Genomic DNA, 25,943 nt, shown 5'->3' with positions numbered 1-25,943 from the left:
TTGCCTACAAAGACTGTCAGTTAATGTCAAAGCCAAGACAAAGAAGAACCATTTGTGGATATGCTTCTATGAAGTTTGTTCAGCAGAAATCTTTCTGTAAAACTATTGTTAACTTAAATGTCACCTAATGTAAGTCAATTGTTATTATGATGAAGCAGAGCTATATAAGCAACAATCAGACTTTGTTAAAGTCGCTAATCCAGTGCCTTGGTTTATTTAATCGATGACAAACCACAATCCTCTGCAATGGCGCTCAAATCACCTTCAGTTTGCAGCTAAACCGGGAGCTGCCGTGCCCTATCTAAGTAATAGTAGTGCTTGCTTACCACAAGTCACCATTGCACAATAGTGTAGTCAAAAGCAGCAATTTAGATGTCAGAGTTGTATGTAAAAATGCCGTTATAGCCAAAGAAAGCACAAAGCTGCAATGGGATTTGGCCTGTTTGCATGCAACTGCCTGACAGAGACGACGCACATAGCCTGCTTGTCACTGTTTCCTCGTGCGCTCGTACACACTGTAAATTTGAAAAGTGTCATTCAGAGCAGCCCAAAATTGCGAGCCTTTTCATCTCTACAAATCCCGGGAGAGAACTTATTGTACAAACCAGGAGGCTGATGAGAGGAGGAGAAAACAAATTTGCATTTAAACAGCTTGCTCTCTGAAGGAGTCGGTCTCCACAGAGCCGATTTCTGATAATGCCAGCTCTTCATTAAATTATTTTCTGCAGCGGTTACCTTAAAGGTGCTGCATTGATACATCATTGTTAACTTAATTGCAGGTATTTTTTTAATTTGTCTAATTAGCCAGCATAACTGGGACTGTATTAGGCTGATTGGTAGCCATCTTTCTAATAGCACTGATATTATTAGTGCTGATGCTAACATAAAAGAATGATCACATTTCCCCTGAACTCTCTTAGCCCTGTCACTTAACCATTTTTCTCCCCCTGAGTTTGAAGAACGGTGCCCTCGTCCTCTTCCTTTTCCTCTTTTGTGATGTACAGAAATTCACCAGATTTCCTCCAATATCTGACCTGGTTGTCAGAGCTTTTTTAATTATAGATCATGATGTAAATATTTAATGAACAGAACACTGGATGAGACTGTTATAACCCCAAGCACAGACTAATCCTCTGTATGTGCGGTAAGAAAGAAGCCGCAAATAAGCAAAGATGTCACTGGCAAAATGTCTCCTAATTGCATACTTGTTAGCTGATTATTTTTGATCCCCTGTCTCACCTTAGATGTAAAATGATAAGGCTGGTGGTGTTATATATTTTTCTTACTGTTAAAAAAATAGTCTTTAAATAATGAATTAAAGACATAGCCCTTTTGTTTTTTTTAAATGGATATCTAGAAGAAAAGTTCAAGCAGGACTAAGTGCATTTGTTGGGGACTATTTTCACCTGTGTATTAATAAATACTTTTGACAGTGATTTACAATAACACCCTTTTACACCCATCAAACCTGTCCAGTGTGAATTGCACTGCAGAGTTTTCTCACAATTAATGTCTCTGATTCACTTAAACTGCATTGCATTTCCATCCAGCTTTCAATCAAGCAGCAGAGGGGGACTTCATGTAGTGGTGTGCTATTCGCCACTTGTTATATTTTCCCTGAGTTTATCTACCGAGCTTCTCTTTCTATATGTCTAAAGGCTCTTTGACTCTTGCTGGCAAGGATGCGTGCTGTTTCAAAAGCTCAAAGGTATCCCTAAAGACACCGATTTGTCTGCGCGTGTCTCCTAATCCACTGTTTGACAGGCATATTTAGTTTGGGATTCATCCACTGCCTCAAAGGAAGTTCTTTGGGTTCAAATTTTAGGCCTGCATAGGAATATTTTTGAGTTGCTGTTTAATGCTCTCAAAAATATAAGCCACACTAAAAGTCAATTTCTGTCCCTAGAGGAACAATCCACATGAATATTCCCCCCTGATTGGACCTAAAGGTAACTACATGTACCTTTCTAAGGGCCAAACAAGACTAAGAAATGCTTTACAAAATGCCAATCCTGTTCTGAATTAATCAAAAAGCTAAACTAATGGAAGCCCATGTACCTCATTAAGAAATAAGAGAATAAAATAGAAAAATGTCACCTGAAGACCAAGACTTCTCTCTGTAAAAACTAAACCATACAAATAACTACACCCTGTCCAGGGTACAACAGCAGTACCTCACATGGTATGACCCCAGAGACCTCTAAAAGTACAATATAGTACAGGAGCAAATGCTGAATGCTCCACATCTTTGTATGGAAATGTACTGATTGGCTCTAATTCACTTTGGTGCAAACTGAAAGATCTCAACAACATTGCATCCAGTGAATTCATGATCACACAGTCATGTTTCCCAGTGGATGAGTGATCCCATGACTTCATCTGTAAGCATCGCCAGGAAGCCTGTGTTTTCTCTTCAGAGCTGTACACTTTCTAAACACCTGCTGGATGGATCAGCAAACTTTTTCACAGGCATGCACGGATCCTAGATGACTAATCTCTATCAAGGTGATGCCCTGGCTTTTTCCTTTAGTGCCACCATTAGCGGTGAGATGCTTTAGTTCCTTTAACGTTTTATCTAGTGCCATTATCGGGTCAAAAACTTAAAAGCCCACCCCCCGCCTTTTTAATCAAGCAGACACTATTTGACCTCTCAACTTTGTCGGAGTGCTTTAGACATCTGCTCCACTCACACAAGTCAGACACCTACGTATACGTGCAAGCTGTTTCCTTGAAAACGTTGTTATACCTGATGAAGTGCTCTCTTTGCGCGCACGCATCCCCTGAGGAGGACTGAAAGTTCTCATTCCTGCCTGCGATCATGACGATTTGGTCATGACTCTGTGCTCCACACTCTCTCACTTGTGCCCCATCCCTCATCTCCCCTCTTAGCATCCTGTGTTACACAAAAACCTCTTAACGCATCCTCTGCGCAACTTAAAAAAGCAGCACTGCTGAAGAATACTGATTTTGACAGATTATACGGCTGCGGGCTGGTATACAAAAGGATTATGAATGGGAGGTAAATGAAGCACTCGGTGATACAGATTCATTTGAAGTGCTATTTGGGTTTTCTTATTAAGTGGGTTCCTTGGAGATTGGGCTCTTCTTTGGCTGACGTGTCGTGACATTCACATTTAGGGCTTTTGTTCACGTTGAGAGTCACAGTCTCATTTCATCTGAGGGAATAACGGCAAAATGAAATTAGTGGACTGATTCAGTCAAATGGCGCTCATGCACATGTGAGTCGGTTTGAGGTCTTTTTATTCCAGATCAGCCGAGGGCGCCGTCACAGGAGTTTCTTTCGTGAGGAGGCCTTCTATAGAGGAATCATTTGAAGTTCGCCCACAGTGTTGCATTACTGCCACTCTTTTGTGACTTCAAATGGGATTATTGATCTCATTATGTAGAAGAATCACTACTTGATTGTGAAATTGTTTACCTTCTTCCTCCACAGAGGAGCTGACGTGTGTATCAGCCTGTCTGTGTGACAGTGTGTGTTTAAATGCAGCTGTGTGTGTGTGTGCGTGCGTGCGTGCGTGCGTGTGCGTGTGTGTGCAATAAAAATATTGTTACATTAATAACAAGTCAAGATAATCCAAGCATATTTCCAATAGGAAAATTGTCCATTAGATGCGTAACTGTGCACTTGCTGTGGACCTTTTAGAATTTAATTATCCTGTAGCAATAATTATGTTATGCTCCTTCATAGACATGACTTGTCTTAATTGGTTTGGATTTATAAAATACCATCGTATCACCAGGGTTGGCTAAAGTCTGGAAAAACCATCCCTAAAACTGCTTGTTATTAACGCACTCTGTTTCTACTTTCCATTGTTATTTTGCATCTATTAAACTAATGGGAAGAGCTTCAAATACTCAATATAAAAAAACTCTCGCGCTAATGACAGCATCAGCGGTGACGTTCACGCGAAGAAAGGCAAAGATAGCGCTGCTCTGACGCGCTTTTCTGCAGCGCGTCTGGCGCACACATATAAACCGCCGCGCGCACCAAGCGCTCAGAAGAGAAAAAGAGACGCCACAGGACAGCGCGCAGATCTCGCTCTAACCCTTGGGGAAAGTAAGTATGTAAATATTAGGTTGACATGATATTATTTCAGCTTTTTAAAGTCTCTCCGTAGCACTTCCAATGCGTATCTACTGGGTATGCCATGAAAGTCCTGGTTTCTGGAATACTAACCTTGTTTGCAGTAAAAAAATAAATTAAAAAATGCTTTGTTTGTTTTCAGAAAGAAATTTATCCAGAATAAATGACAAATCCAAGACATTTACAGCACAGAATAACAGGTGTCCACTGATGTTAATTAACTGTTCTGTACTTCACTCTGCCAGATGCATCCTAACTTGGTAAGCTGGCTGGGGACTCTGGGGTTCCTGCTGTGGGCGCTGGTCTGCTTGGGCGCCTTGACGGAGGCATACCCGGTGAAACCAGAGAACCCCGGGGAGGACGCCCCCGCGGAGGAGCTGGCCAAGTACTACTCAGCCCTGAGACATTACATCAACCTCATTACAAGACAGAGGTGGGCGGACTAATTAAACCTCCCAATAGAATAGAATTGAACATAACAGAGTACTTATTGTTTACTCATTATTTCTTTCCTCTTCAAATGCTGCCCCCACTGTTCTTTTATTTTTTATAAAATAATTTTTAATAAATCTATTTTAGTGGGACTATTTCATTTTATCTCAAAACGTTGTTATACCCTGGGCTGAAATGCCATAAGTTACACGGGTAAAGGCAATAACACGTCTTTTTTTTCCTTCTATTTCTCTGGTATCTTCCAACTGGTCAAACTGATCAGTAAGGAAACTGACTTTTTCTGACAGTGCTTGTCATGTCATTCAAAGCCAGGAGGCTATAAGCTGGCAGTCCGGTGGAATTTTACTTGTTGGAGTTATCTGAACCTTGCAGGTCTTGTAGATTATTCGTTCTCTCTTGTGACAGAGCAGATATCGCCTGCTGCCCATTTACCACTGATTTTGTTTTAAGAAAGGAAGGAAGAAAGAAAGAAAAAGAAAAGAAAGTCCAGACTGTCACCGTGCAGTGGCAAGTCACCCGCTGTTCTTGGCTTTCAGCTGTCAGTGGGCTGGATACCTCTGCAGGCGTTAAGCCACCCAGAGGGACAAATGCGCCGTCACGGCTTATCTTTTCAGGCAAATGTGACCACCTGCGATGGAACTCCTATCTGAGCCTGCTGGGTCTGATTCTGCACAGATTTCTCTCAGCTCATGACTGGACATATGACTCAAGGACACAGCGAGATATGACTTAGAGTTGTTCGCTCGTAATTGGACAAAGAAATTTATATTTATTGTTATTCATTTTTAAGCTCGCCCTTTTTAATTCCTTCTTTCCATCTCGCTCTGCTCCAGGTATGGGAAGAGATCCAGTCCTGAGATTCTGGACACACTGGTCTCAGAGCTGCTGCTGAAGGAAAGCACAGACACGCTTCCACAGTCAAGGTATGCGTTTAAAGGCGCAACTTTTCTGTCGTTGTATTTGTATCTCGATCTTTACACCTCTCTGTCTCTCTCTTTCTCCGTGTCTCCAGATATGACCCATCACTGTGGTGATGCTGCCATCCCTTTCGTCTCGCTCACTGCTGTCCCGCCAGCGCTGACATTCTGACCTCTACATGTCCGTCACTTACGTCCTACACCAAACGAACACCACGCCTCTGCCCTCCTTTCGCCTCCATGAGCCGCAACGTATATATCCAACCCCTCTTCCTTACGCATCAGCCACACCCAACACTGCTTGAAGTCTGTGCCATAAAACTGTAAATACTTGATTCTGAGTCGTCATCTGTGCAACATGATCGTAAAGTGGAGGAGGGGGGGGTCTGCTGATTGTATTGTATATTTGTGCTATTAAAGATTCACTGTTTGAACAAAGGCATCCCCTGGTATCTGTTTGACGAGTGACACGATGACAGTGTTGTATATTATTTGCAAAAAGTAATCAGAGGGCTTTAATGAGGGCTTTAAGGGAGGTCTTGTTTTCAAAGCTGATCATCAGAAACTGTTTGTCACCCATGAAGAGATCGGGTTCGGACTTGCTGTGCCACACCTTGTCTTCCAGTTACTGTAGCAGCTGGTGAAGCTCTATGAGACAGGGTAATTGGGCAGGGAAGCGAGTTAAACCGAGTTAAGCACGCACAGTCCAGTTGAATTCAAAATTGAATGGCTAATGGCGCTCTCTTGTGGCCGCACATATAAGTACATCATCTCAAACTACATAGTGGAGGTGGTGTTGTGTTGTGTGTGTGTGTGTGTGTGTGTGGGGGGGGGTAATTTCCAGGAGCACTATTGCAATTATCCGAGCGGTTAGGTGCCACTGCCTGACACCCAATCAGATCTGAGAGTACAAATTAAGTCGTGAAGAGGCACTGCAGATACGCAATCCTCTGAAATACACTGAAGGAGGGGAGGGGGAACTGTTCAAACAGGACCAGCGAGTGAGTTCAGTTCAGAGTGGTTGCTCAACATTTCAAAACTAGTTTTTCACCAGTTAGCAGCAGGCCTCAGAGTGAAGACGTTAAATCTACGCCCTGCTTTCTCTCACTCGTATTTTCCGCGCAAAGACAAAATGAAGAATAAATGCGGTGCACACCTGTAGGGCGCAAAGCAGCTGTGCTTTCCTTTAAAAATAGCGAAATGAAGGTCAACAGGACGGCACCGGCCATCTCTAGTTATTTTCTACTACATAACGCACATTACGTTAGAAATGCGATGCCCGCACAGTCTGAGCTGGACTTGCCTCACGTAATATCCATACGTGAATGGATGAGCGCATCACAATGTGACGAAAAGAAAATACTATCTACATTGTTTCCACTTCAGCGAGGGCCGGGCCGCAGCTTTCATTGGTCTGTGTGTCCTGACGTCAGGGAGGAGGCCGGGCGTGTCGGTTTGATTGACGTCGTGTGCTCTGGTAGTCTGCTGCGGGACCGGGACAGACAGCTGAGGGGGGTCTGAATGTCCAACCGGGACGATCGGCGGACTACCGCGAAGTCGCACGCGCCATCCACAGGTAAGTCACTGCTCGTGATCATATCCGAAACGTGGATGTTGGGAATTCATTCATCAACTGGCACTATAAATGGGAGACAAAGACACTTAGCTGTGTGTGTGTGTTTGAGGTACAGCAGTGGAGTTTGACAGAAGAAGGAGAGGTTCGTCCCCTCTGCTTGTCAGAACAAGCTCCACTCCGACACGTAACAGCTCGCTGTGGGCGCTTACTGTGAACCCGGACGCGTCCTTTCCTCCCCCCTTTACTCCTGCCTATCGTGACGAGGAATACATGGGATGGGTTGTAGTCGTAAGTGTGCTTACGCCACAATGGCTCGGATGGGTAACAAAAAAATGGCCGCACGTGTGGCGAGATGGTTGAGCGCACGGTTGTCCGGTCAGCCAAAGCGGCTCAAGCGTTTGGCACGGGATGTGGCACACTTGTTCGAGCGCGCGGATCCGTGCGCCAGATCCGTGCGCCGATTCCAGGAAGATAAGAGGAAAGAGCTGCGGGTTGTTGCGCTGACAGGATGAGAAGGCTGGAACACGCGTACGTCCCAGTGTGACTGACTGCAACATCCACCAGCAAAGGAGGGTGGGCTCAAAGAAAGGACAGAGAGCGAGAAAGATAGATTTTTTACTCTGTCACCAGACCAAATTAAAACTCTTTTATTTCTTTTATTTTGTTGACTAGACAAAAACTTTACCAGCGAGCATCAGCACACTGAGCTAAAGCTGAATGAAAACACAGCAGACCCTTGGCTTGGCGCAAACTGGCCAACCAGAGGTACAGCTAGACGACTGCATTGATTTTTATTTTCTGTCCTCCACTGGAAATGAATGAGTGCACCATCCCATAATAATCTCCTTACATGATGTCAGAACCACTTTATACTGCCACTTAATCGAAACATAAAACCAGGGAGACTTCCTTGCTCAGAGGAACACAGCACAGGGTCACTTGGCAAGCTTTATAAGCAGTTTAGCATCGTGCACGTGACGGGGGAAGCCCATGCACATACACAACATCACTGTGGATCTGTCCAGAGGTGCTACACAGGCTATGCAGACCCCTGAGAGGAATAGATGTATCTTGTTGCATCTTAACAGGCGCTTATGGGTGTTTCTCTGTTCATGTCAATGATCTAATCAGATTTAGTGACTCTCTTAGTGTAAACAAAAGGAGGAAAGAAAGGAGACTGAGTTAGTTAAGCACATCAGAGCAAGTCTGTAGTGGCTGCTGGGGATGTCCTTTAAGACTTCTGAGTCATGATTCAGGATGACCTTTATTGTTCTGCTGAAGTAAGACTTCTCAGCCCAGCTATGCATTTCCCCCTTGTGTCATCTCGGAGTTAAACATATGCCCCCGGTCAGTGAGCCATGCTGAACCCCAAATCCAACCCTCCGAAGCTTCGTTGTTTCTATTATTAATTATCATGTGTGGGAGATAGGAGGGAGGGTAGAGACATAGAGCAATGGACTGGGGAAAGTGGAGTGACTCAGGCCTCCCAGCTATGAACAACACATGTATGAGAAAGCTGTTATCTACATAATAATCCCTCCCTGCCCTCCACCAGGCTGCACCTCCCTGTTGTTAACGTGTAACTGACACCATAGTAACTGTTATTATGAGCAAACGGCATCTCTGCGAACACCAAACTAAGCCTCAAGTGCAAAGGAACATTATTTTGAAAAGAACCTTGTGTCAGAATCGCTGCCAGGCAAATGTCTGGCAGTTTTTGCTGCAGCCTATACTGCTGATTCACCAGATTTTATCCATCACAGAGGCCTTAAAGAAGCATGCCACTACAAACCAGCAATAAAACAAGCTGTTTGCCAAAAAAGACAGCCTGGTTTTACATGTCTTTCTTGCTCAAATTGGTAAATAAAAGGTTGAATCTCCTTTACAAACTCCACAAAAACTGAGTGATGAAAATAGGGAAGATGATAGAATAAATATCTAAGATCAACAGCTTCCTCTTTTTTTCTTTCTGGAAGCTTATTTGCATTGAGATGATGTAAGGCCATCGTTAGCGCATACCAGATCAAAGTCTCGGTCCATTTCCTGGAGGAGGCTCAGCTAGCAGGATACTGCAGGCTGTAGTTTTAGACAGAGGCTAAATCTGATTGCAGTATTTGGCAAAAAATAATTTTAAAAATCCAAATATGAAATAAGACAAAATCCTTCATTTTCCTATCTCTTCTCGCCTTTTTACCACCCCACATTGCTCATCAGGTTTCTCATCTTTAAACTTTTGCTGTCATTTTTAAGCACTGTTGCATCACCTCTCCCCGCTCCATCCCCTCCCTCTCTCTTCCTTAACACTAACGATCACTAGCAGGAGGCTGGGAACGCGGAAAGGCTGCAAAGATGCAGGCATGGCCATGTGGCGGGTTAGATTATGTCAGGAGGGTACTCGTTATTAAGATGATGCGCGCTGGGCGCTGAGAGTTTCTGACGAGCTGTGTAATTATATCCTCCCAAGCTGTGAGGCAAAGCGCAGACATCCCACCAGCTGGAACCTCACCAGAGAGGAAATTGAGGTCATTTCTTGGTGATGTGTGGAAATCGCTCCAGTGCAGAAATTTATTGCCTTGAAAATGGTGGTGATTTGAGCATCAGGTGATGAGCAGAGGTAAGCGTGAATCAGCACAAGGATGGAGCGGTTTGCTCATCGTAGAGGTGGATCGGGAGAAACTGAGGTGGCTTAATCAACATCCTGCAGCTGCAGTCATAAAATGATGACTGTTTGGGAAACATGGTTATGGTTAAAAAAAATTAAGCATACACTGATCTGCTAAGATAGCCATCTTAGGGGGTCGCAGTGTAATCCTCTTATTGAGCAGCTGGAGTGACCTACATAGGGTTTGTCTGGAGGCAGAAGGTGATGGGTGAGAGGCACGACAGCATGGATGGCTATGTGATTGGAGTTGTTGCATGAATAGCCAGTTATTACACACTCATGTACATTTTCAAATACACACTGTTCTTATGAGTGTGCCACTGCAGCTCAAGGTTAAAGGAAGTTTACAAATTGCCCTGTAAACTTCCCCTGGAACCAGCCAGTGAAGTGACATCTTGACCTGAAGGCAGGACAGAGCTCACTGGCCTCTTTTGTGATTCTCAAGTCACTGAGAGGAACTAAGAGTGACGGCTGCTCTCAGAGCCCAGTTCTCCGCAGAGCCTGGGGCACAGGAGGATACAGAATAGGGGTGGACAGAATATACAAACATCAGCTGAATAGTTCTCACGGGATGGATGCCTTATGGGGCAGGTTCTGAGTGTGCATTTGTGCTTCACAATCCCAAGGGGCGTAGCACTGTTCACCGTAGACTATAAACTTGCAAAATGTGCTCACTCCCACACAGCAGGTCTCGGGTAGAGTTCAGATTTCCTGCTAGTGTGACCAGAACTGGAGGAATTAAAACCACACATCCCGCTGATGTTCGCCTGCGCCTTTAATAGCATGCATATGCACATGCACACGCACGCATGTTTACATGAGTGAAGCGGCAGTGATGTTTTGTACAAGAACAAACCCTCTGATCCTCTCCATAATCCCTCTTCCATGAGCCGTCCATCATCTGAGTGCTTGGCAACGGGGAGGAACTCGGAGGGCTCGTTCTTTCATACGGACCAGCCAATGGCAGCCAGGAATGCAAATCACCATTTTCTGTGATTTTCCGTCCTGAGAGTTGGAAAAGAGGATCAGACTGCAGAGGTGTTGAGACATCAGAGGAGTTCTGAGCACAGGACATGCTGAGTGAAAAGGGGAAATTATGGTTCAGCGGGGTTAGCGTGTTGGCAGTCCTTCTACCTGTAGAGAGTGTCTGTTTTTAGATGGGGGTAGTGTCAAAAATAAGTTGTATAACCAGTCTGTGGGCTACTCTTGCTTGTGCTGTTGTTGACCCTAGCTAGCCAAAGAGAAGAGTAAAGTTATAACATACAAAGAGCTGAAGTGCACCAAAGAAAAGTGTCCACTGGCAGCCACTGTCTGTACTTTTCATGCTGTATTTGTGATTTTTTGAATGTTTTTTGTTTTTGTTTTTTATATTTCTCCCATTTTTATGAACTCTGATGTCACACCCTTCCCTGTTGCAGTCCACTATTCAACCAATCAGCATTCACCCGATGCACAGCATCATCCAACTCAAGCAATGTTTAGTTGGGATTTTGAACAACTGCACAGAAACATGTTTGCATTGCTCAAAACCCCTCGCCATAGGGCAGGCAAATGAAGTCTGGTAATTCATCTCTACCAATTCTGCCAATGAAAGTGGTCAAATATCCAGCCAGAATGAATTCAGAAGCTTGTTGATGGCTACAAAAGGAGCATTAAACCAAATATTAGTAGTAGTGTATGTATATATATTCGAGCCTGACTTTAGGCCCTGTTTGGATTAGAGAAAAACCAAAATAAATCCAAACATGTGCAGCCAATTCTTCTTGTTTTTGCTTAAAAGTCATTAAAGATGTATTCGCACAAACAATACACCTCATTAAAAAAAACAGTTTAAAGAAATCATTAAAAGCCTGAATTTATCATGATATTCACCTTTAATTACAATTACGTTCCCGTGCTTATAGCTAGACAAGGTTATTTGGTAGGTTCTTGAAAAAGTGAAAGGGCGTTCAGCAACCACTCTTCTCTGTTCTCCCTCTAGACTCTCATGTTTTCTCTCTCCTCCTCTGAACTTCCCAAGACTTGAGAGGCTTTCCCCACAACCTTGTCTAATCTTTAAAGGATTGTTCTTTCTTTTTTTCTTCAAGACTCCTAATGTGCCTTTTATCTGGTCCTTATTGTCATGCTCTAAATCTCTCTCCTGCTCGGCTCGTCTGACATTCTCTCACTCCCTTTTACACACTCCTCGAAGGGCCAGATTGTGACCCTTGCTGTTTTTTTCTTTCTTCCCATCTAATGGTTTAGTTTTTAGGGGGACAGATATAATATTAATACAGATAGTGCATTCACTAAGGCACTGTATGGATGTGTATATGAAATGGTGAGTGCTAAATAACTACCAGTCCAACTAACCATGAAGACTCTACTGCTTTGTGTTTCTACTCTGTGTTGCAGACAATCCTGGAAGTACTGTGAACAGTAGCGCTCGATCTGCTTTGATCAGCATTATTTCACAACGGCTCCTTTGCATTTTCTTCTGCATAATATTAAACAAATAAAAGGTTTTTATACTGACCAACATATACCAATACTGAAATACCTGAAAAGGTCCGATATCAGCCAAATGATATATCATAGGGCTCTGTTTCTTTGCTCCTCCCTCCTCATTTGGCCCCTTCGATTGGTCCATCTTGGCTCCCTGCCCCTCGATGCGGATGATTAGGCGAGGAACTGCCTAGTGACTTTGCCTCTATTAACATTCTTCCAGGGGATATCTTTCACTTCCAGTGAGCGTGCAGAACCTGATTTTAATCTGTGTTGTATAATGAACTGACCCCTGTACTCTCCCTCTTGTAATAGTAGGTGACCAGTTAGCTCTGGTACGACTGGGTGAAAAAATACTGCGACAGAAATAAGAGATAACTGCTAACAAGTGATGGGTGGAGGTTCCTCTGTGTTGTCATCGCCTTTTTGTTAATTTTCTGTAGAGTGATTTTGCAGGAGGGTACTTGTTACCTAGGGAGCGGCTTAAGACCAAGATGTACCTGCGATGTGTGTGTTAGGGGAGTATATAAAAGAAGATTACTTTCTTGATTTGAGAGGTCTTCCAGATCATTTCTCATAATAAATAAGCAGACATAACTTGCAACTTTTATTAGACTATTGAAAGCCTTGACTGCTTGAGGTGAGAAAAATAAAGGGAACGTGAAAAAGGCTGAATGCAGTGATCATGCAGCTATCAGTTATATGGAATAACAGCATTTCAAAGCAGGTTTTTCTTCTTTATGCTGGCTTGCATTTTGTAACGGTCCATTTCACAATGGCTCTTAAGGGCAGCGTGAATGTGTTTAACTCTGCCAGACTTTGCAGTTTTATTAGACACAATTAAATATCGTACAGCGGGGCAGGGCATGTTGCTGGAAGGAGCAGTGCTTTCTGCCTGCATTCACAGTTTAGACAGAAAAGAAAAAGAAGCGAGGATGTGGTGTTTGAAATGGCTTTTATGTGGCTGATGCAAAAATCCTCTTTGTGTGTGTATAAAGCTAATTCTGACTACTTAGACCTGAAGGTTCATTCTTGACAAGGAAAACAGGATAAAACATTTTCCTTCATATATGAAAGTCATCAGCAGACTTAAAACGCCCATGTTCTGAATACCTCATGTGCTTAGAGAGTCCTTCAAAGTAGGTGGGAATGTAGGATATAAGACAAAAACAGGGTTTGTACAATTCTAACATGTTAATATGGTATGATCAACTTCATTCTTCAACACAGCCTGAACTCTCTTATCCTTTTTGTATTTTCTTTAAGTAGTCTTCAGGAATAGTTCTTCAAGCTTCTTGAAGGACATTCAAAACTCTTTTTTGGATTTTTGGATCTTCTCTGGCTGCTTTTTCTTTTGTTCTATAACAAGATTATCCCACACTGCTTCAATAATGCTATGGTTCACACCTTGCAGAGCTCAATCCACGACTGACAGTGTACCATTGTGTGTTTTTCTATCCTTGTATGCTTTTACGGTTTAGGAACATTGTCATGCTGAAACGTAAGCTGTTGCCAATGAGACTCTTTCCAGATGGTTTGTATGGTGGTTCAAAATCTGCCAGTACTTTCTGTTTCATAAGTTGATCAATTTTGGTAATATTCCCAATAGTACTGGTTAAAATGCAGCCCAAAACCATGGTAGAGTCTGCACCATGCACCATGTTTTACAGATGGCTGCAGACACTCACTGTTGTGTCTTTCTCTTGACCTGCTTCGTACCTATTGATGAAGGTTTGAACCATAAATTTCCCAATTGGAGTCCCTCCACCATCAGACCTGTTCCCACTGATTTTCAGTCCAGTTCTTGTTTAATTTGGCATACCTCAGCATTTTCTCCATGTTTCCCTTCTTTAAGAATGGCTCCTTGACAGCCATGCTTCCACTGAGACTGTCTTTACTGTCTTTTCATCTGTTTCTTAAGGACATGACTTTCAGATACTGTTTATCTTCTTTAAATTGTTTTGTTAGGTCTGCCCCCTTTTCCCCATAGATTCGATTAAAGAAATGTGAGCAAATTGTGTGTTTTTGCGACAGGCTACTAGTAACAAAGTCCTCAAAGATACAATTTAAAACTGAGAAATGCACAGCTTTAGTAACACTCCATCTTTTCTGTACAGTTTCTTTCTTAAATATCAACTGTGCTGGATAAACAGTGAAAGAATGACTGTATCTGCATTACAGTGTGCAACAGCACGCTGAGACAGAAAAATCTGTAATACGACACCTCAGATGCTGGCAAACCTCTGCATGAGACTCAGACAGGTTTGCAAGTCAAAATGAGAAGAGAGGTTTACTGGGTGTGAATGCATACCGCTTCGTCATTACTTTCAGAGAATAGTGGCCATTTCCCACACAATGCCAGCTGATGATGCGGGCATCGCTGAATAGCTAAAGACATTAAATTGTCAGGGATTTCTGTCAAAAGGCATCCCACGAGAGGAAGGGATGACATAGACAGATACAAGTAATAATTCACAGGGAGACTAGAGTTATTAGGTGGGACTGGTAAGCACGACTGTGTATCTGAATCCTCAAGTGAGTTTATGTGAGGAATGATGAAAACTGGCGAGCAGCAAAGCAAACAGGACTGAATATTCATGGCTCATATGGATGATCCTCACAAACTTTCACACATCTCCCACCCTTTCCCCTGTCTTTTCAGGTCTTCACAGTTGACTGATGAGCAGCCAGTAGGACTGGGCTTGGGCTACACCGACTGGCATAGGTAAACACAACTTTCTCAACCCACCGGAGATGTTGAAATGTGTTTTTTTTCTTGCATGCTGACATGATTTTGTCGGTTCGCTGGGAGACCTGCCAGCCAGAACTGTGTTGGTCCGGAAATCTTTACTTTTAAAGATTTACTTTTGAATAAGTAAGGAAGCAGCTGGTTTTCTTTTAAGTGTGTGTGTTTGTGCTTGTGTACCCGTGTGGATTTCACTTTTGACAGCACTTCCTCTGTACTTGAAAGGGCCATGCTGATGTTAAACTAAAAGCGTGGGATTAAAGCATCAGTTTTATATAACCAAACTCTGTATATATTTATTTAGCGTCCCCAAATCTTACCTGACTGTGACTGGCAGAAAGTACAGCTTTTGCATTACTGGCTATTATTAGATGTCATTGTATTTTCGATAGAATACGCAAAAGCTTCTCTCTCTCTCTTCGCCTTTTAAAGTACCAGCATGCATTCTTTTATATATACACAAATTTTCTCATTTCTGAATAATAGAACAATTGCTTTAATAATTTATAGCACAGTCTTGCTTTGCTCATTACAGATCTGGCGCTTGTGGATCAGTTGTTTGTTTTTTAAGTCTGTGCAGACTTCCCAGGGTGCTTTCTTATGGCACGGTGCTTTAGTTCTTCTCATGCAGCTGCTCTGCCTAAGTTAAATTCTGTGTGAAGTCGGCAGTCGCTGCCTTACTTTCTAAAGGCGAGCAATTAGATCGACGTTTTAGAGAAAAAACCTTGCGTGTGCGATCAGCTGTGTCTAGTGCCTGTAGTTCAGTTGGAGAAATGTGCTGTGACACTGCACTGATGGCCAAAGAGAAAATCTCTTGCTTCCCTCTGCACTCAGAGTCGTTGCCAGTGTGTTGCAGTGCGTCGCTAAAGGCCATTTCAGCCCTTGCCAAGCACAGCTATGTAGCATACTTCAGCCCTGTGGACATGTTTGAACACCAGATATGGCGAAAGAGGGAGAGAGAGATTCTGTAATCCAGTGCTTTCGTGGCAGGATTAAAATCCCGCGTCCTGAGTTGGGGGAGGGGTTGACTGGTATTGCTGAGGATGGGGTGGAGGGAGAGGCGGGGTGGATTAAAGCCTACAGATTTGCTTCTTGCACAGCTGTGACGCTCTGGGAGGAGCCTGATGGGGGGCAGTGGGAGGAGCTTGTTCTAGATTATTCTCATTTTTGCTTCCATGACTTTGGTCTTGATACAGAAATGGAGATTTGAATCTCAGGTTAAATCACAGCATATCCTTCGCGTCTTATAGAGCGCCATGGTTGCACTAATTCAGGGGGTCTCAAGCTGACTGTTGTTTCTTGCATAGCTGTAAAAATTGAAATGTCTGTCATTAGTTAGCCAGTCCAGCACCTGCTCACTTAGTGCTCCTTTACATGGTGACCAAAGCATATCGTCACATGTGTTATACAAGTGCAATTGACCTGCTTGTAGCTGCTTTCTGCAATCCAGTTAAGTACTCTTGATGACAGCAGTGCAGAGTTGGCTAGCTGCCATACTTTACAGTAGTGTCACTGCTGACATGATATTATAAGTTGTGTGGTTCTTGTGTGGTTGATGCTAATCTTTTACGTAACATCATGCTAGAGCTAAACGCATCAGAGCATTCAGCCAATGTTTGCTCCCTGTCATCATAACATCTAAGTCACATTTGTACGCACAATGTATTTATTGTGATTATACTTTTTATGTTATTATTCATAGAGTAATGGCCCATAGGCTGGCCTCCTACAAAAATGGTCTAATTGGACTGTGCTGACATGGTCAGGCAGCTGTTTGTCTCTTTGTTTGTCTCTAAACCAAGTCGTAATCAGATGACAGACTAGGGGAGAACTTCCAAAATATGGAGTCAATAATGTGTTTGGTATCACATCTGCTGATGCTAGCACTGCTTAACCAGCAAGATTCCTTGTGATATTAAATGGAATGCTAATTTTGCCTGATAAAAAAATAGGCTTTATCAAGTACTTACTGAAGAAAAGGAAGAGCCAATACTTTAAAGCAGGGGTAAGCAATGGATTTTTCCAAGGGGCCACATGAGGAACTGGCACTGTTGTTGGGGGCCGCACCACTAAGGTGAACTGAATTCTGGTCAGTTCCTAATTTTATCCCTATATAAGCTTATCAACTGCCCTTTAGTATTCACTTTAAAGCATGTAATTTAAACATGTGAGCTGTACTGAACTTTATGATTATGAGCTTTTATTTAGCTCTTAGCAACTTTATGCTGCATAGCCTCAAAGAGTTCTTAGTAAGTATAGCAACATAACTTGCCTTTTATTTCCAAGAGAGCCTTGCTGTGATGTGTTAAAGTATTCTTTGTGAAATGTTACTTATTATCCTCAATATAAATCAGGACAGACAGGGTCAAATGGTTATTAAGATAATATTTCTGTTAAGAAACAGTCATGCAGCCAGCAGCTTGTGCAGACGTACTTAGGCAAAAGGCAGAAACAAGAAAAACTGCAGTCCAAAAAAATGTGCATAATCCTGTTAGCACCTCGAGTCTACTTATTTAATGAGATGTAAGGTGGTGAGAGGCACATTCATTTTAGGGGGGGAAGCAAAAAATTAAAGAGAAAAAGCTCCCGTTGGGCTGACGAAGAATCAAAGAGTTGGACGACCACTGAGGGAATTCGTGCGAGCACAGTGTGCACAAACAGAGTTTCTGGCTTTGAGCAGAATAAGTGTGAATGGGAGCAAGAAGGAGGACAAGAATGGGAATGTAGGGTCAGGCCCTCTTTAGTAGCACTTATGTAAGATTACTTACATAATGACACATTCAACTAGTGTGTGTGAGTGTGTGTGCCTTTGTCTAGACAAGAGGGTTAACTTGACTTTGGGTGGGGTCAGGGATACACGAGGAGGGGTACTCAAGCAGGCCTGGTAAAGGAGGATCGTGGGATTATATGTGTGTGTGTTTATGTGTGTTATCAAAAGAGGCGGGGGTGGTAGTATGAGAAGGTATTAAAGTCAGAGTACAGGGAGGGAACTAGCAGGCACTGAATGCATGTCCACATCTGTGAGTGCTATCCAGCTTTCTGCCTCTCTCCGTCTCATTTCACGCCTGTCTTTGCAAACTCGTCCAACCATCAGCCTCTTTTCCTTTCTCTTTTTAAAAAAATATCTTCCTTCAGCTTTCCTACTTCTCTTCACTCCCCTATCATTCCTCGTCTCTTAATATCCTCTGATATTAATCCCATTCTACTGTCGCTGTCTTTGTGTCTCTTCTCTCATTATTCGCCCTCAATCCCCTCTGTCTCTCTTGCTCCTATCTCCCCTTTCTGCATTTTTTTTTTGAAGTGTGGAGGGTCAGCAGTGCCAGAAAAGACAAGACAGAAGACATATTGGCAGAGCTACTGGTGGTTTACTCGTGGTTAGCCTTAGCATACTTGTGGCAACAGGGAGGAAGAGCTTGGCGATGGTCACAGCAATGGAGGATTCCTGTCCCAATGGGGCACAGGAAGAGGAGGAGGTGAGACCCCTGGGACAGCATGCCGTGGAGGGGCCCCCGGCTGTACGATCCACCCAGGGAGCAGAAACATCTGGAGGTGAGGATAGTAGGAGGAAGAAGGGAGCTTTCAAATATTAGGATGAATAGTGGGATATTGTTATCTTTCATTTAAGATGGAAGGCTTTAGATGGGTAACTCCAGTGGTTTCTTCAGCTTCATGTGGAAAGTCTTTAGAGCGACAGTTCCCAACATTTATATCCCCACAGTTGTGTCAGATTTGCTTGAGTCCCCTGTGATAGATACCAAGCAATGAATAAATAAAGCCTTGTCCACACAGGACAGCAGTTTGTTAATCTGTGTTTAATGCAGCTAATGATTGGTCGCTACCAGACAGGCTAGGTAACATTAATGTATTTACTATTCTGTCATACGTCAATCAACAGTATCCTGTGCTGTGATTGATTTATCAGTGATTTATCAATATCATCATCATTTATAAATGAAGATTTAAAAAAATAAACAAGTAAAGTAAATAATACAAAAAACTGTGAGCGACGAGGTTGCGCAGTTTGCCCACGAAAAAGCACTCTGTAACTTTCCTGTTGACAGCACATATTTGAAAACCACAACAACCAGTCTATCGGAGCAGATTCAGGCAGAGGGTAAAAAGTAAATAATAACTGCACACAACAAGTGCTTCATATGTCTGAAAGAAGAAAATTTGAATTTTAAAAAAAAAAAAAACAGGTTCTATTTTAAGCCAGTGCTAGTTTAGATGAAGAATATGTTTTTATAACTAAGGGGACTGAATTTCAGTAGATAAGACAATTTTTAGCATTAGAAATTTTTCCATTTCTAATGCTATTTGAACGTTTATCCAAATCTTTTAGCAGTTATCTGTTACAACCAATAATTTCTCACTCTTTATTAATTCATTTTAGAACTACTTTATTTGACTTTTATTCTGTTCTACTTTGATTAATACATGAATTTGAACCTAAATTAGCCAGTTTTACCTGCAGCTATAAGTTTCAGTGAATTTTATAAATCCTTTGTCCGTTCTAGCTAACATTTAGCTAGCTAACATTTAGCTAGCTAACATTTAGCTAGCTAACATTTAGCTAGCTAACATTTAGCTAGCTAACATTTAGCTAGCTAAAACCTGCTAATAATGTTTAACACACATCAGTTTATTCAGTTCTCTTTTCAACAGTTTATCAAGTAAAAGCCAACTGATTCAGTCATTTATATTATGTATTACTTTAAGTTAGCATTTCAGATATCCTTGATTCTTTCCTAAGCAGTTTAAACATGCTCTCAGTCCTCCCAGTTAGCGCCTTGGTGTTACAGCTGACACAGGATAAGCAAGTGTAATTATGTTTAAAGTAGTTTAGGTAAACAGGAGTATTTCAGCCTACCTTTGGGATCCAGTCGAGCGGTTAAGAAGCGCTGCTTTACAGCAGCTTTAGCTGTGAGAGTCCCAGGAACTGCACTGCACTTCTGAAAAAAGAAAAAAACACCCTCAGATATATTTTGTTATGGATGATGTGTCAGTGGAGTTGCTTCTCTGACAGTCATCTCAGAAGCTAAAAAATAATAATAATAATAATGATACCATGTTTAATACAAGTTGCGAGGTTTTTTCTTTCTCCTGGGATTTCATTCCTTTAGAAACAGAGCAGTGATCTCTGCATCAGCATTCAGTGCACATCATGCTCGTAGGTGTGCATACCGATGCAGTGGTTAGATGTTGCAGACAAAAGTGCCACAGAGGGAGAAATTACAAGGAGGTAAAAGAGAGTGATTCATTATATGTGAATAAATCATCTGGAAAAAAACAACTGTTTGGTGCTGTAATCTCTTAGCATTAACAACTCTTTCAGGCCACAGCGTTTGGATCTTTGTGTCATATTTCAAAAGATTATGTAGACTTTAGTTTGAAGGCTTTAGTTCATTTCCCAACTTTTACCGGACAGAAATTTTAACAGGTAATATGCACAGAAGCGTGGACGAGTAAGGGTTCCTGTTGTCGGGGATGTAGTAAGTAGGTAAAGGTCAATGAAGACGACACCGGGATATACAAAAGGTTTCAGCTGTGTGTTATTCTGTGTATGCTTGAGGTTTTCACTCCGGATATGTTCATGTTTTGCAGTAAACGTAGCTTTATTTATTGCATACAAGTCAAAAGTTAGTTGTGCCATGGTAGTGTTAAGTTTCCATATTCGTCTTGTCTGTGTGTGTCTGTGTTTGTGTGTAGACGCCTTTTCCCGAAATGACCGTTGCCCTGTGGAAGATCTGTGTGTGGTTCCCCAAGAAGAAATAAATTATTGTGTCCATATGTCCGTACTGAGTCTTAGATTGTGCTGTTGTGCCTTAAATACACAAAGCTTCATTGATATACAGGTTTGATTGTCTGCAGTGCTGTTTTTAACCTTCTTCCCCCCTATTTGTCCTTCTTAAAGAGGATCATGAATATTTAAGGTCTGTTTTGCACCGAGCCTGTTGTTTATGCAGTCTCCCTGCGCTCCTGTGGTTATCAGACGCTGTAGAGCTCGAGTTGAACCGTGACTGTTTCAGTACAGCAAACCAGAGAAAGCAGAATTTAAACAGTGATTAAACTGAGATCTAAATCACAGAGAGGCATTCATTTGGATAGAAATGAGCAACCAGAAGGAAACGTGTGTTACACAAGAGATGCTACTTTTTTCGGTAATATTTTACAACTCTCCCACATGGTGTGATGCTGCAATTTATCTTGGTTAAAATGCATTCCAAACTTTTAATGCCTGTGCCTCTTTTACATAAGGAAAAGCTTATTAAACATTTTTAAAGTGCACGTCAGCAGAGCTGCGCTGTGGTCAAGTGGTAAAGGGTCATATCGCATTTGTATAAATGTCCTGAGCGGCTCCTCAGTCCAATACGACTTCGATTCCTTTCTTTCTCTATTTTTCATCTTTTTGTTACTGTTTCTTTTAAATAAAAGCTAAATGTCCAATATTTTTGAATAGTTATACATGCCAGATTGCAAAACCTACCAAAAATATAATATATAGACGTCAGCATTTCATAATCTGTATTTTCAAAGCAGCGATTTGGTATGGGGCACTTTATTCTAAAGAAGGGGCTGAAGTCATAGACTATAGCTTGACTTGATGACATGGAACATGTCTCAGGGTTTAAGAGTAATAATGGGTTAGTGAAGCAAAACGCAGAGTGAAATCATAGAGTGAATCAACTGTATACAAGTGCTGACCGGACATAGTTATTACCCACATAGGTGTAAAATGACACACACATACACATACATTTCCAGGGATTTAAATGGCTAAAATGTGCTTAGATTGGCTTTAAGACACTGGCATTAGGGCGTTCAGCTAGCTGATACCTACAGTCCACACCTCTCCCTGTCTCTGTTTATGTTAACAGCATAGAGGCTGACTGCATCTGAATCCAGGAGCCTTTAGTTGAATGTTTAGGGCCTTGAGGGAATCTGGAAAAAAAAGCACTTTGAAGCTTTAAAGTTAAGCTTTTTTAAAGTGAATATACACAACTGTGCACACTCTGTGCAGACCAGGCTTAATATTCTGGGGTGCTTGTCTGTGTATACAAAGTATGTGTATCCAAAACTCTCCCAGAGAACAATACATGGTGTCTGTCGGCCAAATCAGCTCTTGACTGACAGCGCTGACTCAGGGTAAGACTGGCTGCCTTGACTCAAAGACCATTTGCCAGCTGTGTTGTGACATTTGGGTGAAAGCTGGCCCAGACAATACTTACTGTAACATGTTTCAAGCCCAACTCGTGACTTTTAGGCCACATCTGGCACACACTGCACTTACCATATTGGACCATCTTATGCTGTCTAGGCCACACATCATTTTCAGTGCTGTAATTAGTACCAAAAGCATCTCAGATTAGATCCAGATGTTATCCTGGCTGTGGAGTTTAAACTGAGTGAAAGCATGCCCGTTCACTGCATCTGAAACATTTGGGTCTTCTTTTGCACTGGAGTGTGAGCAGATCTCTTTTTGCTGTTGCTTTGCCTTCAACAGTGTCATGGATGTTTACACTCTGAATGACTTTCAGGCCTGGCTAACTTGGCTTTTCTCTTTTTCTCTCTGTCTCTGTTTCTCTGGATCTTTGTGTCTCGTCCCATCCGTCCAGCCATGCAGCAGGTGTTGGATAATGTGGGTGAACTGCCCACCTCTGCCGGAGCCAAAGACATCGACCTGCTCTTCCTGCGCGGCATCATGGAAAGTCCCATTGTACGCTCCTTGGCTAAGGTAGCACACACACATAGCTCAGGGCAAGCAGCAGGGAGCAGACAAACCACTAGCCAGCTTCAAACTCCCCCACATGTTGCTCCCAGCAATGCTTTGCTTGCTCTGGCTGAGGCGTTGAAGTACAGTAAGGCTTTGATTAACACACAGTGCTATGTGCATCAGACCTAATGCATAATGACGTAAGAAAATTGTGCAGCTTTGCATTTCTGTGCCTTTTTTATTGACAGTGCATGCACCTACGAACACGCCTTCACTGCTGTTTGAAGTCTAGTGTGCAGTGAGTTCAGTTTAACCACAGCTGTAGCTCCTCCAGACAGGGTCTTGTCATGTTCTGCTTTTTCAAATGCTCCCTGTAGAGCATCATATCATATCTACAATCACGGCTACTGAGCAAGTCTCACTTTCTGTCATTCACTCTTTGCACATCCAAATAAATACCAACAAAACCAGGAAGGTTATGAAAGGCAACCGCCATCTTTCCACTTTTCCTGAGCTTCTTTGTCTCACCCAGGCTCAAGAGCAGCTGGAGGAAGTGAAGCTGGAAGCGGTGCAGGACAATAACGTCGAGCTGGTGACAGAGATCCTGGGCGACATCAACAGCCTCAAGGTTAAAGACGACAGCGCGGCTGAGTTGTCTCGAATCCTCCAGGAGCCGCACTTCCAGGTGAGCCAGAGCAAGAGCGAGCACAGTTAGGTAGGCTAGAACAGACGCCGTTAACACAAGCACTGGTTATTAACTTAGCTTATGAGGTAATATGTGGCAACCCAAAACACTATGATAAACCAGATGCTGTTTTACAGCACTGTACTTATAATGTTATGTCATAATCAATACATAAATTCTGGTGTTGCTGCTCTCTGTTGGCAGCAATAAAACTTTCACTGTCTCTTAAAAGCAAAGCGAATATTGACTCTGAATCTGGGAACAGTGTCTCCCTGTGGGCCTCATGAGGAATAAGACTTGTGTTTTATCTAAAGCGCTCTTGTTTAAATAGGTCTTAAAAATTGTATCCTATCATATTGGTTTTGGCTTTGCTGACTCTTCTGCTTCATTGCTAAATGTCCTCTTATGGCCTCTCTCTATTCTATATTTCTTCATTTAGCTGTTATGTATTGACCCTCCATACGTTTGTTGAGTGGCACATTGTATGTTTTCATCTTCTTTTCTATTTCTACATCAACATTCATTTCTTGATGCTCCCTGAGAAAAAGTGGTTAGCTTGAAAAGAATACAGCTTTTTAAATGCAATCATTTCAAATAATTATTGAATGTATATATTTCCAAGTGATGCACACTTTTTTCCACCTTATTCTACTTTTTATTATTAGCAGTAGTTGTTGTAATGTTACTGCACGTTTGTGAAATGGGGACTGCTTTTCATCTGAACAGTATGTCGTACTCTAAATGTTACAACACTAGCTACAGTGGCACAGATCAGATGTTTTGGAGCCTGCGCTCATGCATCAGTAGAACACTAACCTCTGTGCCTGAACTTAGCAGGGGCTTTATGTAGGCAGGGCCAATAGGAGGTAGATTTCTGAGCCGAGCGAAGCCCCTGCACCAATCAGAGCTCTTTGTGCCTTTAGCTGAAAGATAAGACTCTGTTGACCTACTGAGCAATAGAGATACGGAGGGCGGAGGGGGGAAAGCAGGCTAGGTGGGAAAAGGAAAACAGATATTACATCACAAACTGAGTGTTTGATTTTACAGACTTTTCGTATTCTTCACCAGCGAGCGGTTGGTGGTGATTTGGAACCAGTAATAATATCTGGGGAAAAAGCAACTTGAATGAAAGCTGTTGGAGGGATATTCACGAATCAGACATTAAGTGATTAGATTTGGGTGGTTATCCATATTTGGGATTTTATCCATTAGATGATTGCTTTTTAAGCCACACGTAAATTATTAATATGCTGGTTGGCTGTTTGGAGGTATAACTGTCCCGTTTCACTGTTATAACGTCTGCCAACAGAGCTTTTCTATTCACTTGAAACATCAAGTCACAGTTTTGTTAATATTAATGTGAGGAAGACTAAATTTCCAATGTGGTCACAAGTGACATTTACAATAAAACTACTGAGGGAATAGAACTCAGTAATGTATCGACTTTACTTTTGTGAAAGTGTAATTGTGCTTCTTCCTCTACAATAAGATGTAGTTAAGCCTTAGCACTCGCCTACCCTCTCATTTTTTTTCCTTTCTCTCAGTCTCTTTTAGAGGCTCATGACATGGTAGCCTCAAAGTGCTACGAAGCCCCGCCTCCGACTGAGACAGCCAATGACGCAGCGGTGAACAGCGCTCTTATGCAGGCCGATGCCGTGCGCATGATTGGCATTCGAAAGAAGGCCGGGGAGCCACTGGTGAGAGGAGACTGCACGCTGACTGAATGTGTTTGCATGAGTGTGCCACATTATTTGTTTGATAATTCCATTTAAAATGCTCCAAAAGCTGCCAACACTACAAACATGGTCGATAGGTTACTAAAATTAACAGGGGTGAGGCTTAGCACAAACCCCAAGAATCAGACGACCCCTCCCTCGAGCCAGCACCTGGTGACAGTGGGAAGAAAAAACTCCCTTTTAAGATGAAGAAACCTCTGGCAGAGGCTCCAGGTGCAGTGAGGGGGTGAGTGTGAGTGCGCAGGAATCAGAGGTAATAAAACATCCCTCTCCCTCTTCTTCCTCTTAGGGTGTGACATTTCGTGTGGAGAAAGACGACTTGGTGATCGCGAGAATCCTTCACGGAGGCATGATTGACAGACAGGGTCTGCTCCACGTGGGCGACATCATTAAGGAAGTAAACGGGAAAGACGTTGGCAATAATCCCACTGAGCTCCAGGAGATGCTCAAAGACTGCAGCGGAGGGATCACCTTGAAAATACTCCCGAGCTACAGAGACGCTCCTGCTCCTCCACAGGTGAGCACGTACAAGCACAGGCACGCACTCTCCTGCTTATGTAACCGGTGGCAGATGTTGGGTGGTGGCACCATCCTGACGATATGTCCTACGGCCTTCCCACAATCCCTCGCGCAGGAATTTGAACTCTGGGAGTCCTATTAATAACACTCCAGATGCTATCTAGGTCACACTAGCAGTTTCTGTGTCATGCACGCACTCCAAATACACGCACATGTGTTTGGAGTAATTTCATGCTCTCTGACATGCAGAGTACAGTAGTGTGTGACGCTGTTGTACAGTTCCCCTCAGACACGCTCCAGTTATGTCTTCTGTGTAAAAAAACACACACACACACACACACACACA

General features: G+C 42.6%; 2 protein-coding genes and 1 long non-coding RNA gene across 6 annotated transcripts in view; 2 read left to right on the top strand and 1 right to left on the bottom strand.

Annotated features, from left to right (window-relative positions):
* Positions 1–3,983: 3,983 nt before the first annotated feature.
* On the top strand, positions 3,984–5,913 carry npy (neuropeptide Y). The gene is made up of 4 exons (XM_005728756.2): positions 3,984–4,078; positions 4,351–4,538; positions 5,392–5,481; positions 5,571–5,913. The coding sequence occupies exons 2-4, from the start codon at positions 4,351–4,353 to the stop codon at positions 5,590–5,592; spliced, it is 300 nt and encodes a 99-aa protein (XP_005728813.1). The 5' UTR covers positions 3,984–4,078; the 3' UTR covers positions 5,593–5,913.
* Positions 5,914–6,948: 1,035 nt separating this feature from the next.
* Positions 6,949–25,943, top strand: part of pals2b (protein associated with LIN7 2, MAGUK p55 family member b) — a 26,466-nt gene continuing 7,471 nt past the window's right edge. Inside the window, exons 1-7 of one of the 4 annotated variants that reach the window (XM_005728752.2) lie at positions 6,949–7,051; positions 14,860–14,922; positions 18,245–18,492; positions 22,560–22,660; positions 23,190–23,342; positions 24,887–25,039; positions 25,368–25,595. In XM_005728752.2, coding sequence (XP_005728809.1) covers positions 18,363–18,492; positions 22,560–22,660; positions 23,190–23,342; positions 24,887–25,039; positions 25,368–25,595 — 765 coding nt within the window. In that variant the 5' untranslated portion in view covers positions 6,949–7,051; positions 14,860–14,922; positions 18,245–18,362. Of the gene's footprint in view, positions 7,052–14,859; positions 14,923–17,436; positions 18,493–22,559; positions 22,661–23,189; positions 23,343–24,886; positions 25,040–25,367; positions 25,596–25,943 lie in introns of those variants that run through there. The other 3 variants (XM_005728755.2, XM_005728753.2, XM_013909763.1) reach the window with 3 other exon arrangements.
* Positions 18,441–20,170, bottom strand: LOC102205226 (uncharacterized). Its single transcript, XR_311622.1, has 3 exons — positions 20,011–20,170; positions 19,814–19,895; positions 18,441–18,486 (listed from the first exon to the last, which is right to left on the bottom strand). It is a non-coding gene; the product is annotated as an uncharacterized LOC102205226 (long non-coding RNA).

The sequence above is a fragment of the Pundamilia nyererei genome, unplaced genomic scaffold, assembly GCF_000239375.1.
Source record: "Pundamilia nyererei isolate P.nyererei 1_Seehausen unplaced genomic scaffold, PunNye1.0 scaffold00030, whole genome shotgun sequence".
NCBI classification, from domain to species: Eukaryota; Metazoa; Chordata; class Actinopteri; order Cichliformes; family Cichlidae; genus Pundamilia; species Pundamilia nyererei.
Note: the sequence above shows the minus strand (reverse complement) of the source record. Positions and strands in the feature narration are given on the sequence as shown.